We start from the raw sequence: 16,393 nt of genomic DNA on the forward strand, positions 1-16,393 counted from the left end.
GATGTGCAAGTTACCCATGCCATGGGCACTAACACACCCCCTGAGCCCATGTGGTAATATCTGTTACAGAATGATGTCGGATTTTAATGCAGTGCTGCCTGAGGGATTGAAGGTCACGGGCATTCAATTTTGTTTTTCTGCCTTGCTGCTTACTTGCAGAGATTTCTCCAGATTCTCTGAATCTTTTGATGATATTATGGACTGTAGATGATGAAATCCCTAAATTCCTTGCAATTGCACGTTGAGAAACGCTGTTCTTAAACGGTTGGACTATTTGCTCACACAGTTGTTCACAAAGTGGTGAACCTTGCCCCATCCTTGCTTGTGAATGACTGAGCCTTTCAGGGATGCACCCTTTATACCCAATCATAACACTCACCTGTTTCCAATTAACCTGTTCACCTGTTGAATGTTCCAAACAGGTGTTTTTTGAGCATTCCTCAACTTTCCCAGTCTTTTGTTGCCCCTGTCCCAACTTCTTTGGAACGTGTTGCAGGCATCAAATTCAAAATGAGTGAATATTTGCAAATACACAACAAAGAACAAAATAAACAATAAAGTTCATCCGTTTGAACATTAAATATCTTGTCTTTGTAGTGTATTCAATTGAATATAGGTTGAAAAGGATCTGCAAATCATAATATTCTGTTGTTATTTATGTTTTACAAAACATCCCAACTTCACTGGAATTGGGGTTGTAAAAAAAATGTTTTTTTGGAAAAAGCTTTTGGAAAATCATGGATCAGAATATTTAATCTCTGGAGAAATGCAGGCTATATGGTGCAGTCCACCAATCTAGCTAATTTATAGCTATGCTCCTTGTATCTTTGTTTGGAGACTGCATCTCAAGCGTCTACACAAGTTTTCATCTTTTTGTGGTCATGATGAGACGAGTTTTATCAGAGCACAGAGTTAGGATACCTACCCACATGGCGATGTGGTCCTCTTAATGACGTTACTGAATAATAAGAATAATGCTGACTAGTATTAGGCTAGTCTGAATGATAAAACATGCTGCACACATTCAGCTAGCTAATCAGATTAGCCAATCAGAATGCAACTGACAATCCTGAAAGTTGTGGCCAGTTTTGCGAGCAGAATATATTAATGCTTTGCCTACGTGAAGTTGAGACTAGGGTATCTGTACCAATTAGGTGGATGTTTGCACATTTTAATTAGTATGAAGAATGAAATTATACATGCTTAGAAATCTTGTCTGTGATTTTTGAAAAGTCTCTGAAAAGGTTTTGACCACCATCATTTGGATGGGTGGCACTAGCCATGTTCCTGAGACATGCTTAAAAAAAGGTTCAGCAATATGAAAATCATTCTATTTCATAAGAAGAATAAATCATTTATATTACTAGTTTAAACTCACTATTAAATTACGAAACTACTAAATCATACTTGACCACATTACCACTATTAAGTCATCACAGGAGTACGTCAACTAGCCAGCATTACTCATATCTCTGCCATAGTTTCAGTCTAAGTGAAATTAAAATGCAACTACTATTGATAAGAGACATCTCTCTTCATGAGTCAGTGTCTTATCATACATCAGGTTTTGGTAATAAACAGTATGACTTACTGAACCGTCACTGGGCTGACACCGTTTTTAATTCCCAACTTTTCTGAGCTGATGGTTCTATTAGGTGCTTTTCATTCTCCAAGACAGATGCTTTTTCTGACCAGGCATTACACACCATTTCAGGGAACACTGAAAAACCCATTCATTTTTACGGCACTCTAAAAGCCTGGGGAAATGAAAGGGATTAAAAGGTTTTTTTTGCACGCTCATCTCTCACAAACAGGAAACAGTTTTGTAATCCCAAGTCCATTCTACCCAAAGCAAAACTACGGGAATTTTACTTTCTGTACATAACAGCAAATTATTTACCCTAACAAGAAAAAGTAAAAGGCCTGCTTTCCACCTGTTGCTCAATAAAATGGAAGATCTCAGTAGTAAAATAACAAAGTCAACAATGACAGAAGAAAGGATACGGGTTACTGAACATCCTTTTGAGGTCCACCTTTTCTTTGCAGTATGGACATGTCTGCTTCTTACCCACAATGCACCAGCCTCGTATGCAAAACTCATGGAATCTGGAAGAAAATGAGTTAAGGAGGAAACAGTTGGATATTTATGATTCTTTTCACAGCTACAATAAAATGCACAGGCCTCCAAAATAGTGGAAAGAACACAAAAATAAATAAAAATAAAAAGGGTGCTGTGGTGTTTTGCCCAAGATGTAAAAGACAGAGATGTTACTATAGAACTTAAACACATGGTGCCATCAAAAAGTCTTTAACCCCTGTCTGATCTGACTTAAATTTATATTTTGGTAGTTTAATACTGAATTTGGCAAGGGCTGCAAAAGATAAATGTCCGGGTGATTTTTGTATAGGCATTACTACAAAGTGGTACTGAACCGAGGTAAGTGATCAAATGGGTAAGTAAAACAAAAAGAATCCAACAACATACAAGATGCTGCAGGCCTCTGCGGTGCCTACTTAAGCCAGAATCCATTGCTTCTCCATTTGAAAGTTGGTAAAAACAAAAGATCACAAGTGCTCATTATGAACAGCATGACAGGTAGCCTTGCACTTCAATGACCTTCAAGACCTATAAAACAATGACTAACTAAAAATGATGAGAAACAAAGAACATTCTGACCTGTGTTTAGTAAAACTAATACCACATGACACAAATGTCACTTAGCTTGAAACACTAGTGCATAGAGATGTGAACACCACAAAAGAACACACAAAGAACACGTGAGGTTCCCAGCAGGACTGGCACAAACTGCATTTTAAACTGCATTTTGCTGGTGTCTCCGACGAAGTACTCAAATACTTATTCAATACTAGCCCTAAAATAAATTATGGTTTATTACAGAATGTGAAAGTATTTACTATTTAAAAAAAAAATTTTTTTCCAGATTTTAGTTACACATGTACGCAACCCGTCTCATGACTAACAGTATTTGGCTCAGTACAAGTCTCTTTGTTTAATGTTTTACTTTTCACATCTTTCACAACTTGTTCCAAGTCTTTCAAAAGGTTAATACGCAAAGTTGTAAAGGGGAATGTGACCTTTAATATTAACATGAGACTTAAGCTAGCATGACCTGCATATGACAAGGAATATGACAAGCCTTATATCATACTGTCCATCGTGAAATTTGCAAAGGGTTCAATGACAAAATATTTGATTTAAAACCGTGAAAAGTACACCTGTAACTCTCCCGAAGCTTCCCAATAATAAATCAGAAATAACATGAACATGTACACAAATTATCCAGCTCAAAATTCAGGCTAAAATTAACAGCAACAAATGAGATGGGGGGGGGTTAAGATGACAACGACAATGACAACATTTGCAGGGAGCAATCCTAACTAATCCATGGTCGTATCTTGCCTTAGTAATACTTATAATTCTCAGTAATGTTGCAGGATGGACCAGTTTTTTGAAGACTTGACTGAAAATGCCACAAAATTTGGCTTTTCCTCCAACAACAAAATTTGTTGCTTTTAAAGAGACCAGATACATTAATAGTCCTTTATTTTCACAAGTTTCTATTTGCTCCTCCATAGAAACATTATATGGCCTTGCTGACTGTGCACAAATCTCTGACATACAGGATCACACAAATGACAGGCTTGAGAACCCTGATTGCGTACCAAACATGTGACACACATGGAATTTTACATTTCTGCGCATGGAAGTGAAAAGTAAAAGTTCCCCTTTTTTGTGTACTGTTAGCAAACCATGGTGATTCCTTGTCACCAGCTATACAGTTTGCCCATGTTTACCAAGAATGTATTTACTTTCATTTCACGAGTCTTACTCCAGAAAATGTCCTAATAAAATAAAATTAAACATGGCCACATGAATGCATCTTGGTTAAACACAATATCAATTTTGTCTCTTTACTCTTCCTAAGCTAATGACTGCCCTCCCATCCTGCTGAATACTGTTGGAAGACTGACCATCAGGGCCTCCTCCTCACCATCACCAACCCACTCTCCTGTTCATTTGTGCCAACTGCAACACCCTCAATTACATCACTGTGCCATCCAGATGTACCAGCACTAAGACAGGATGTTCCAGCTCACTACCAGTGCAGTTTCTAAAGCGTTACCATCCAGACTTCAAACAGAGATCCTCTTAGCTTCTATTTGGTATTTAGCTTATTAAACTGTAAATATTGTTTGACCAGAGGAGGACGGGTCTCCCCTTGTGAGTCTTGGTTCCTCCCAAGTTTTCTTCCTCCAGACTGAGGGAGTTTTTCCTTGCCACCGTCACCTCTGGCTTGCTCACTGGGGGATATATGTTGTAACTGTATGTTTTCAAACTTTTGTAAAGCTGCTTTGTGACAACATTGTTGTAAAAAGCGCTATATAAATAAACTTGAATTGAAACTTGAATATAAATCAGCTTTGCATCAGCGTTACATGAAAATCCACAGGACTTTGTTCTGCAATCTGCAGTGGTTAATTATGTTCTATGCAGTTACGCATTTTACAGAAGCTAAAAGAAGAATGTGGACACAGTTCTTTTTATGATGCTGGTAAAAGGTGATGGTGACAACATGACTTGCCTTTTCCAGCATTACTTCATAGTGCATAATGGTTATGTTCACTCACATTTGTTTGGTTGGAAACTGACATGCTGACAACATTCTTCTAGAGAAGCCTGTCCAATTCAATCTCTACATAACTCTGTGTAAAGGCTTACAGGGGACTGATTCTTTGTTGAAACACAATGTTTGGTCACTGGAATTAGTTAACTTATCATACCAGCCAAACTTTGGAAAAAATGAAACTGTAAACTCAACAACAATTTGATCTGATGAGAAGAACTGGTTTTAAGGTACAGTATCAGATATTGTGTCCAATCCTTGCAAATGTTATTCTTCCCTATTGCACTCCATGTCTCTGTCGCGCTGGTGCCATAAACAGACATTTTCCACAACTTGCAGCAGGGAGGATCAGAAGCTGCAAAATGCCTGGAAGGTAGAACTACTTCCAATGATACAAACTCCTCACGTTTCTGTAAAATTGACTATTTTGAATAGGTCACCTACGAGATTCATGCTGATTCAAGGAGAATTATTTGGTGGGTGAAGGAGGGGGAGTCAGTGGGTCTGGTGACCAACAACAAAAAAAGTTCAGAAAGACGTACACCTGCACTGTACTGGTTCTTTTTTTCTTCCACCCACATTCTGAGCAGACCCACCCTTAGTCTGCCTCTGATATGACTGATTCTGACCCTAATATTTGTACCCTAACCAGTTATTTCCAGCCATACAAGACCAGAGGCTGTTTTACAGAAACCTCTTAATTCTGTAATCTTACCTGAGTAGTGACCATGATGCTTGCAATGCAATCAGTGAGCTGATTGGCTGTTTTTACTGAAGGGCAGGACTTTCCCCACAAACGGACACCTTGTGTAGCGTTACAAGTTTTCCTCTTCATATTTCAACAAATGACTGGTCTCATTTATAACATCCCTGAACTAGAGCTATGGCTCTGCTCACTGCTCACAACTCACTCCTAACAAAGGCAACAAGCACTAGCCATTCAGAGGCAGAGTAGGGCGGTTCTTTACAGAATTCCAGGTGGGAAAGGCCTCAGTATATGCCTCTTTGTTCTCCTGAGCTGAGAGGAGAAAAAGGATGAGGAATCTGCTGAACATGTGGTCAACTGTACCAAGTCTAGCAGACCAAAATGATTATTAATAACAATAGCTGGTTAGCTCACTATGCAAGTTGCAAAGAGCCCCGCAAATCATGCAAGGGCCCTGCCTCCCCCTCATGTCCAAGATAAGAGGAAGAAGCGGAAAAAAAGAAAAACAAAAAAAAAAAAAAAAAACATGAAAGGGAATTGTCGGAACAGCAATTCCTCTCCAAGTCTGAGGTCAGCAAATAATGTATAACAAACAGCAGTAATGTTTAACAACTAAAAGTTCATGCGCTACATTTGATGAACAGCAGTGGGCAATGGTGTTTACATACTGCAGCTCGGAAATGATAAGTGTGTTACACAGAAACGTGGGCGTATGTGCCTGCATGAAACGAAACTCACCTCTGAGGAGACCAGTCCAGCTCAGAAAACATATGGGCGATGGCACACTTGTTATAGACGCACATCGTTTTAAAACAAGACAGTGGTTTTCTAGTCTCTCAGTCGTTGTTTAGGGACAACTAATGTATTAATGAACTAATACAAAATGGAAAGCAATGGACTGAGCTTTGACTATTGATTAATGTTGAATTTACGATGTTGACTAGCAGGGCATACTGCGCAATATGGATGCACATCTCTCAGTAAATAATAATGGGGTATTTAGCCAAGCCATATTATAAATAGTATTTTACATTTTAAATAGTATAAAAGAAAATCTAAGGGAGACCGTATCAATGTGTCATACAACACCAACATATTCCAAACATAGGAGGGGGGGAGAGAGAAAAAAAAAAAAAAAAAAAAAAATCACAAGCAAGGAATCTGACACTGGGCTGACGCAGAGTGCTCCATGGGTGTTTTTTTAAGTTGTTCTCTATTCACACAATGTTCTCAACTTGCATTCCTGTATCATACAGTGGAAAACAAACAAAAAGGTCACATGAATAGTACTCAATGATAGCATTTTATGTTGTAACAGCAACAGTGCTTCTCTTAACACAACCAACACGAACACCTAAAAACACATCAAGTGAAGAAATACACCAAGCTCACGCAGGCCATTCAAGGAAATGCTGCATCAATATTGTCTAATGGCAGAAGAATTCTTTCATATTTTGGATCACCAGCTATTCTCTGTACTTGAGAATGTAGGATTTCAGTCTTCTGGAATTTCTGGAGCCAAGCTATGTTCTACTTCCTTGACATACACGGACACTGCGAGAGCTTTACAATAAAGCTTGTGACCACCTATGAATCAGCATATGGTGTTCAGATGTTCATTATTAAGCCTTGGGCTATGTTTAGATGGAGGAGCATATTTCACAAAAAAATCTGTGGCTGAACTGCAAGAAATCTGCCTGCGACAACTTCTGTAAGGCAGAAAAGGAGTGCAGCTGACCTCTATGGACAGCATTGTGGGAGAGACGTTCAATACCACATCACACATTCTCAAACGGACTGCCTTTTGCAGTTGATAAATTATTATCAAATTTGTGAGCCATTGCTGCTGCTGCTAAAGGATACACATGGTTGCAGGAGAGCCTGTAGGTGTTCTCCATGATGCCCTCCTCATCCACGTCCACTAGGATGGGCTGGCCACAAACGGCACAGATGCTGTCGGACAGGTGCTTAGTGGGCATCCCCGATGCACTGTAATACTGAACCATAAAAAAAAATAAAAAAATCAAAAAGAGTGTTGAAGAGGACAGCACAGTCTAGCCAGGTGTAGACTACATGACTTGAACACCTAAAAGCTGATTTATATTTCTGTGAAGAAGCATATCTGCATATTCAATGAAAAATCTCTGCATCTCAAAACAAGGAGTTCAAGACTGGCTGGCAGGAGAATTTGATGTTACAAATGTTTATATTCATGTTCACAGAAACAAAGCTGCAGAAGCATAAAACAGCCTTAACAGACTTCGAAAAAATGATCACATTTAACATTAGATTTTGCATAATTTTTTGTTTTTCTGTTGTGATGGTGTGCACAATAGACGATAATACAAAATGTACCGCACATAATTGGTGTCAGCTATGAAATACACAAAAAGTCCCAAATCTCACCCAAAGCAGACCAGACCTGTTTGTACTTTCATGAACACATTAGAAACATAGCAAGAACACAAACACTGGAACACTAGATGAATATGTGGTTAAGAAATGCCGCTTTCATTCTGTTTGACAGTGAGAGATGAGGAAATATTACAAATTAGCAGCTGACTTAAAACTAAAACGTGTGCCTTGACACCTGGGTCCATATATTACCAAAATATTAGAGGCTCTTGTCCCACTGCATAAGCGGCATGCATAATCTTTTTTCTCCCTCCTAGCTCTCTCATTTGTCACTGTCTGAATAAAATCAGTTACGTTGTTGACCATTTTACACTACTGGGAGGCCTCTCGTCATTCCAGAGCTAGATAAAAGGGCTAAAGATTGATTCCTTTCACCACAAATTCCTTCTGATTGAGTTCCCCCACCTATAAAATTGTTTCACATTTTTTTTCATTTGTCAGAAGAGGCAAATCAGGGTTAAAATTGGGCTAAAAATCATGTAGTGTATGCTGGGTTTAAAGTTACTCACAGGTTACTCTCATGTTTAATATGGTTAGTTATTTATAGGTTGCTGAAAACAGCATATTCACAACCTACCCCTACTGTAGATGCCATGAAGTCTGCGCACATCTCTGCAAAGTCCCTGCCAAGGACTCCATAGTACAGGCCATAAAAGAGCAAGGACACCCCAAAGTCCATGGCGTCTTCAGGCTTTATTCTGGGAGGAAAAGGTAGGAAAAGGGAACTTAAAAATTATGGAACTGTCACTCAAATACTAGTTAAATTGAACAAATTAACTACTTAATATAAAACCCTTCAAACGTAACATCTGTAGATTATTCAGGGTGACTGATTTTCATTTGCACTATTATATTATTCATTTTGATGGACATGTTACTTTGCTCATCACTTTTTTGTTGAGCACGTCTGCCTGCACGTGCTTTTGGAACACAGAACTTTGTAGTTATTTCCAATGAATCCTAAAAATATACACGAAGTTCCTATTCTCCCCACACATACAATAATATAAATGTACACCACACAAAAATTGACTCTGAGTGGGCAGAAGACAATGAGCTCCACCCTACCTCACATCCAAAACAGTGAAATAAAAAATACTTTGACCTTTAGAGAAGCAAATTTGAGCATTACTCATGCTGCCATATGACTCTAAACTAAATACTGAAACACTACACAAACACAGCTTTCAAAGGAATCTAGCCCCATCAGAACAAGCTTGGTTTATCAGAGGATGTCTGTAAAAAAAAAAAAAAAAAAACCTCAGCAATGAAACACTAAATTAAATAACAAAAAGAGTGGGCTACATTTTCCACAAATGTAGATGTATGTTTCATACTCTACCTTTGATATTATGCATATACGAATGTGAGGCAATGCTTTACTGAAGCTGCCATTAAAATCACCTCTTTAATGAGCCAGTGGGATTTAGCTTTTCTGACTATTTTCTTTTTCTTCCTTCTAATGCTCTTTCAGAGTAGAGAGGATGGAGCTGAAGCCCCCCATCCAGACTAAATAAAACGTTGAATAACTTTTCCAAAACAGCCATGGTTGTGTGATTCAATGTTCAACATGGCATTCATTAGCAGACTAATTAACAGCGATCAAAAATACATTTTTTCCTCCAACACAAGGAGAATCACAGAGAGGTGTACTCGAACAGGGCTAAAATGATCAGACCGCCAAGTCCAGAGAAAAACAGTAGGCAATTCAGCCTGGAATTTTCTCAGGGGAAGATGGAGAAAAGCAGACACTGAAAAATATTCCACCTGCTTCCTTCTCATGTTTCATGCAAATTGCCTGTTTACTGTAAACACCACACTTTCATTTGCCCAGACTGAAGGATTACTAATATACAAGTCAAAAGAGTTGTGTTTTTTGAGTTTTGTGTGGCTGAAACTAAGTCAGGAACCCTGTCTGAGTTGAACATGAGACAGTTGTAGTTGAGTTGGTGACTGGTGCTGGTTGTTTACGGCCTTCGGTACTCAAACACCGCAATAGTATCCAATGCCATAAATAATAGAATGCCATTTCCCACAACGCTCAGTCACATTTTTGGATCATGGCAGCAGTCTGTTACACATGTATAAATCACTGATAATTTTTGCTATTCATACGTTTTTGATGTTAAAAAGCATAGAAAGACAGCTTTTTGCAAGATGCTATAAGGAGCACACCTTACAACGGCTATTACAAAACAGAAATGAGAAGGGATAAAGGTAAATTCAAAAGCCCATCTTCTCTAGCGAGGTCCAGTTGTATAGTTCCTAGGAGACTAATTTTAGATGATTTTAAACATGAAAACTATGGTGCACTTAGAGACTAAAACACAGAGATAACCGTTGTGGGCTTATTTTGCTTATTCAGTTCAAGAACTATGTTAATACAAGTTTCAAAACTTGTATAAAAATTACTCTGTTACAAAAAAAATGTAGGTATTTTGACTTGTTAAAATTATGTGTTACACCAAAAGATAATGTGTTCAAAATTTAACAGAACACATTCACTATAAACAGAAGACACCTGGCTCATCATTTGCGTTCTATTGCCTCCAAAATGGCACATCATACATGAACCCTAACAATTGCTATTTATGACGGATTTTGCTGGAGGCTACTAAGCGGTTACATCACTCCACAGAAATCAACAAAACTTTCAGACAATAAATAAATAAGTTTAAAAAACCCCCACAGTGATATAGTTGACCATCTTCACTGCAAACAAATAGAAATGTGAAAATGAAACCAACTTCTACCACTCACTCAACAGGGCACTTTTCAGTAACAATATCATAGATTGGCCAATAAAGATTTAATTATCTGTGAGTTGGCTGAATAATGATTGATCTGCTGCAGTGCTGTGTTTCAGTGAGATGATAGGTTCTTCCTCAAAATTCTGTGATGGCAAGAGAGCCCCAAATTCCCAAAATTAAAAATCTCATCAAATCTATATTATTCATATCAGGGGCATAACCATTATTGAAAGCAGTGAATTTTGCAGAAAGGCACCCAGCTTTTATGTGTGGAGGTAACTTTACACTGCCTGATACAAGAAACTGGTCTGCCTGACTTCTACTACACACTGTAGTCACTTAATTTTACACAATTTTAAAATCTGGGTGAAAGAGGAGCATGTGCCTAATAAACTGACAACTCATGATCGTGTCTAATAGGTATTAATGAGGCATGTGTGAGATGCATGGTCACCTCCACATATAAATCTCATTCATTTTCAGTATGATGTATATTTTATGGACTGCACAACTTACCTAAATATCAGATTGATTCCAAAGAGAGTGAACATGACTACAGCGTATCCCACAATTCCAGTGGTGTAGCTTATCTTATACAAGAGAAGAAACCATTTGTACACCAGCCTAAAACACACACACACACACACACACACACACACACACACACACACACACACACACACACACACACACACACAACAGAGGGATTTATCAAGAAAAACATGTGTTTAGCAATAGGGTGACAAATAAGTGACTGAACTGGAAACTATAGTAAGTGAACAGTAATGAGTCATGGCTTGTACGCAGATGCTCAGGTTTTCCCTCCTGCAGTCCCTGACAAAAGTTGTTCCTGATTTTAAAAAAATGTAAAAGTAGACCGCTGACCTTGGTCAACACTGTCACAACTGCAGTTCTGTACACAAAGCATTACTGCTAGTGTAACCAACATTGCTGCATATCATTCTTACCTTGGTGTTGTGCATTCCAGCGGTTTGCGAGTAGCACGGAACGTGATAAAGGCTGTGACCACGGAGAAGATGAACCACGTCACCAGAAATCGCCACCAGTGCAGCTTTGTGGTGAAGTAAAGAGGGACAACCCACATCTGAAAGAGGGTCACCAACTACAAAAAACCGGACAGTACATTACCATAATGCACCACTCAAAAATAATAATAATAGTAGTAACAAAAATGGAGACCAGAAACAATTTCCATGTATAGTTTCTAAACTGCAGGCAAGTTGTGTCTGAATAACACCTCAAAACCTCTTCCGTGTGAAGAAAATGTGTACTGGCATATTTTAATCACTACAGCCTACTGAACTGTAGTTTACTAATCTGATGTCTTACTTATTGCCAAATGGAAGAAGCCAACTGCAGAGGCACAAGAGTTAACCCAAAAAATATAACCCAATATTCATTTTCAAACATTAATTTACAGGATAGCTAAACACCACTATTAGCATTGCGAAACCTAGGATTTCAAGGAAGCCATGCCTCAACTGCTGAAAAACAACATGATTTGTAAATCATGAGCATACAAATCATCATGAGGTCATCAACATCAAAAACATGCTCAGCTGATAACGTGTAATCTCTACACAATGACCAAGCAAGGATTAATAAATAACTTGTACACAGGGCAGGTCATGCTAACAACGTGGAGTATGAATGTACTCATACCACTGACAACTGAGAATGAGTCAACATCAGGGATGGACAACCAGATCTATTATGACTATGCTGATGGAGAGCCCTCTAGTGGTCGGTTGAGCACAGTTTAATAGTAACACTGTAATACTCTACATTTATAATATGCACAGCATAGACGACAGACATAGATTTACAATAAGGTGACAAACAAGCCACACAACCTATCAAGAAATCAGTGAGCCAATATAAAATGAGCAATTGAAACATCACAAAACTGCTTGGTAGCTGGGGAGGGAGGAGGTCGGTCCTGGATTTAATAATCTGTCTATGGTCAACAAGAATGCAAAATCAGCAGCCACAGAAACCATCAGTATACAAGCTCTCCACCTAGTGGTAAAGCAGAGCAAAGGTCAGCAACCCACCCTGCATCATTCTGATGATACATAGTGATTAAATTAAAAGTGAAGTTTTAAATAAGACTCAATTCTACCCAGAAACAAATACTATTTGAGTGCATCTGCCACGCGAGTGTGCTTTTTGTGCAGATGCATGCAACGTGGACTCACATTATAAGATTTGGGGTGCCTCTGCTTCCACTGAACCAGGACAAGCTGGGCTACCACAAGAGTGACGATGAGGATGAGAACCATCTCCGCATGCATGGCCTCGTGTCCTTTGTGCTTGGCATGCATTCTTGCATGTTCCAGTCTGAAAGACAGATACACACACGCACACACACACACACACACACACGCGCACACACGCGCACGCACGCACACACGCACGCACACACAAGCACACTGTGTTTTGTAAACAAGCAACTGCTTTTATTTCAACACTAGACCTTCAGGCCAAGCAGTCAGAGACAAATTAGCCTATCTGCAAAGAATGAAGTCTACACTGATAACATAAGAGCAATCAAAAAAGGCACAAACCTCCATTTCTCCTCTGGTGAGAGCTGGGACAGGTCAATCTGAAGATAAAATTACAAACCTTTTTAACTCTGCAGGCAATGTTTCATTCACACTAATAATGCAGAATATAAGGGAGGTACACAGTAGCTGCCCGTTTCACCACATGACAGCTGATTCATGCTATACATATAAATGAACACATAAATAAAAGTTTGTGTGTGTATGTTACACACATATACACACATCGCTGCTGTCGGAACAAAACACTGTGTCTCCATTTTAATCCTTTTTTCAGTTTTTGGCATAACTTGAAAATACCTAATAAAATTCTAAATAATAAAAATTGTAATAAAAAATACAAATATTTTACATTGTGTGTACATTTGATGACGAACAGACCAAAAGAAATGACGCAAATTGATGTGGACAAAACTCCGGTTCCATTGACTAACATTAAGAGTAAAGTATGTTTCTTTTCCTTCTCCTGTAACCATCTTGGAGATACAAGGTTTTGATCCGACAGCAGAGACACACACACACACACACACACACACAAAAAAAGTGTGTTCTCTGTGGAGAAAGAAATGGGCAAGCAGTGAAACTGAGGGAAACTGAGCTGAAGTGAGCAGTTTTTTGAAATAGAGAAGTAAACGAGCAGCAGTTTTAATCATTTCGAAGCTGTTGCAAGACAGCAAGATAAAAAGAAGGATATTTTTATGAAGACGTGAATCAGTGTCACAGGACAGAGGTGGGTGATATTGTGGAGATGAAAAAAAAATCTATTTTATAAAAATAAAAAAAAAACCTTGAAAGTAACATTAGTTTATAACGCTTTCAGGAGCGAAGCCCTCCTTATAAACACACACTCCCTGACCACTTCATCAAGTTGTACACCCTGTAAACCACTTATCAGAAATATCACAGCACTGACATTTCTGCTGAAAAAGAATGTAAAACACAGAAAAGTCTTGAAAGCGGTTCATTTCGCAACGAAACTCCTCCCCCCAAACAACAACCACCCGGGGGTCTATTTTGTCTCCATCTAACAACTGCCAAACCGCAAACCAAGTTAAACAGAGAAAATAAAGAAATAATAATCGCCCGAGTCGTCCACAGTAAGCCCTCCTAAGCCCAATAAGCCTGTGCCACGAAAACACACACACTGCTTCGAGCAGGTGAGCCGCTCTGGTCACTGGGGGTCAAATGGGGTCTTCAGTGACCGATGCGGTCACGGAGGTCTCTCTGTAATGTGGTCCGCCTTCCGGGACAGATGACATAATATCTCGTGTGTAATAGTCGACAGAAACCGCGAGGCAGTTCACGGTGCGGCGTTTAAAGCCCCGGTTTGGTCTGAGCGACTGCTGACCACAGCTGCCGTTGACGGGAATCGACGTCCATTTCGCCCCGCGCTTTACTCGAAAGGACACATCGGGCAACAGAGCATTTGTCACTTTTAAAACCTCAAAATCATTTCAGAAAACTGTGAAACAGGCGTGTATTCTCCGCTGAAAACCGCCGGAATGTGTCTGTAAGCGCTCCGAGCTAACTGAGCTAATCTGCTCCGGCGCTCCGTCACCGGCGCGCGACCTCGCTGCACTTCTACTGCGCGAGCCGCCTTCGAGACTCAGACAGCTCGAGACACGGGGGTCTCTGTACCTGAGCGGCCTCGTCATGGACTCCGTGTCCGTGGTCGTGCTCCACACCGTCAACCTCCACCTCAAACACCCCCGCCATCTTCGGGAGCGCTCACCGACAGCCCGACTGCTCACCGCGGCACCTTCCGGGTTACGCGGCGAGTGAGCCAATCGCCAGCAGCCATACGCGTTCCTTTTCCGTTCGAGGAGGCATGGGCTGCCGTCCAATACGAGCACTTGTCCCCTTAACTAGAACGCTTATCTCACTCGAGCACTCATATGAGGCGGCCAGAACTCCTCGCCCTACCTGGAGTCCTAGTTCGAGCACAAGTACGCAAATTGGATCGCAGCCAAAGGCCTACAAGCTAAGACGATGTCGCTGCGACCCGTAAACAGACAACTGCTGGAAGGTTTTAGACAATAAGTGTTAAAAACACTAATCACAATCAAAGAATTTAATATAATGTGACTGATTTATTTTTACATCACTCCTGGCAATACAGGCCTGTTTTTGGTTATCATCCCCATTACCTCTTAAACTATGTAAGTGTGAAATGCAGAAATGCAGCCTGTAGAGTCCAAGCAAGTGATATTTACTTGTGCAAAAATTTAGGCACCCCGGTCAAATGGTATGTTTTTTTGATGTTTTGTTAATGACTTCTGCATTTTTTAAATGCACAATTATTCTTTATTGATTGAGTTTAACATGGGGAACACAACATAAATGTGACCTGTACAAAAGATTATATATATATATATATATATATATATATACATAAATGTGACCTGTACAAAAGATTATATATATATATATATATATATATATATATATATATATATATATATATATATATATATTCTTTCTCAGTCTGTCTATGTTCTTCTTTCTTCTCCAGTTCTTTTTTATGTTCTCCTTTTCTCCATCCTCTTTTTTCTTCATCATTTGTTCCTTCTGCCAGCCTTTAGTAACTTTTTTCAATCCTCTTTCCTTGTGATCTCCTTTTACTTATATTAATGATTTTAAAGCTTCTCCTTCTCAAATACTTTTTCTCTTATCTCTTCTGCCTCTCCAATTTCTTCTGCTCCTTTGGCCCTATTTTTTTCATCTACTCCTCCTTCCCACAAAACCTCAAGGTCTTCTTTCTCAGTTTCAATGTGTCTTTTTCTATTCTTCTCTTTTCCTGTTCTTCAGCTTTGCTTTTCACTTCTCCTGCTTTCCAAATATGTCCACAGCTGTCCTGGCACAGAACCACATCCAGCCATCCGATTGTATAATCAAATGGCTCATCTGGAACCCTAGCAACCAGAAGGACTTTGGGGACTTCCTTTGTGGTCGTCTCATAACGTGCTTTCTGCCACGCTTGGTTTGTTGTTCTTGTGCAGATTTTCAGGCTGTGTCCTGTGCAGCGTCTTCATAGTGCTTAGAACATATAAGAAGATGTTGATGGCCGGCTCTTCTCCATTGTTTATTAATACCATTCTCAAACTAGAAGGTGAGCAGTTAGAAGCTACATCCAGCTACACAAAGACAAAGAGACATATCATTCACCATTACAGTTCAAGTAATTCTTTACAATGGTTAACCATGTACTGCAAGACGGTGTCATATGGCAACACTGACTTTCTTTTCATTTTTGGTAACTGCAAAATAAAGGTAATGTTTTAATAAAGGCTT

At 39.3% G+C, this 16,393-nt stretch overlaps 1 protein-coding gene across 1 annotated transcript in view; it reads right to left on the reverse strand.

The window, feature by feature from the left end:
• Window positions 1-14,887, reverse strand: part of rnf121 (ring finger protein 121) — a 17,023-nt gene extending 2,136 nt beyond the window's left edge. The window contains exons 1-8 of the mRNA XM_017701157.2: window positions 14,741-14,887; window positions 13,106-13,143; window positions 12,737-12,878; window positions 11,486-11,640; window positions 11,034-11,141; window positions 8,345-8,465; window positions 7,216-7,349; window positions 2,005-2,106 (exon numbers count right to left, since the gene is read on the reverse strand). Of these exons, the coding sequence (XP_017556646.1) occupies window positions 2,005-2,106; window positions 7,216-7,349; window positions 8,345-8,465; window positions 11,034-11,141; window positions 11,486-11,640; window positions 12,737-12,878; window positions 13,106-13,143; window positions 14,741-14,818 (878 nt within the window). The 5' untranslated portion in view covers window positions 14,819-14,887. The remainder of the gene's footprint in view (window positions 1-2,004; window positions 2,107-7,215; window positions 7,350-8,344; window positions 8,466-11,033; window positions 11,142-11,485; window positions 11,641-12,736; window positions 12,879-13,105; window positions 13,144-14,740) is intronic.
• Between the last annotated feature and the right edge of the window lie 1,506 nt (window positions 14,888-16,393).

The sequence above is a fragment of the Pygocentrus nattereri genome, chromosome 16 (genome assembly GCF_015220715.1).
Source record: "Pygocentrus nattereri isolate fPygNat1 chromosome 16, fPygNat1.pri, whole genome shotgun sequence".
Taxonomy (NCBI): Eukaryota; Metazoa; Chordata; class Actinopteri; order Characiformes; family Serrasalmidae; genus Pygocentrus; species Pygocentrus nattereri.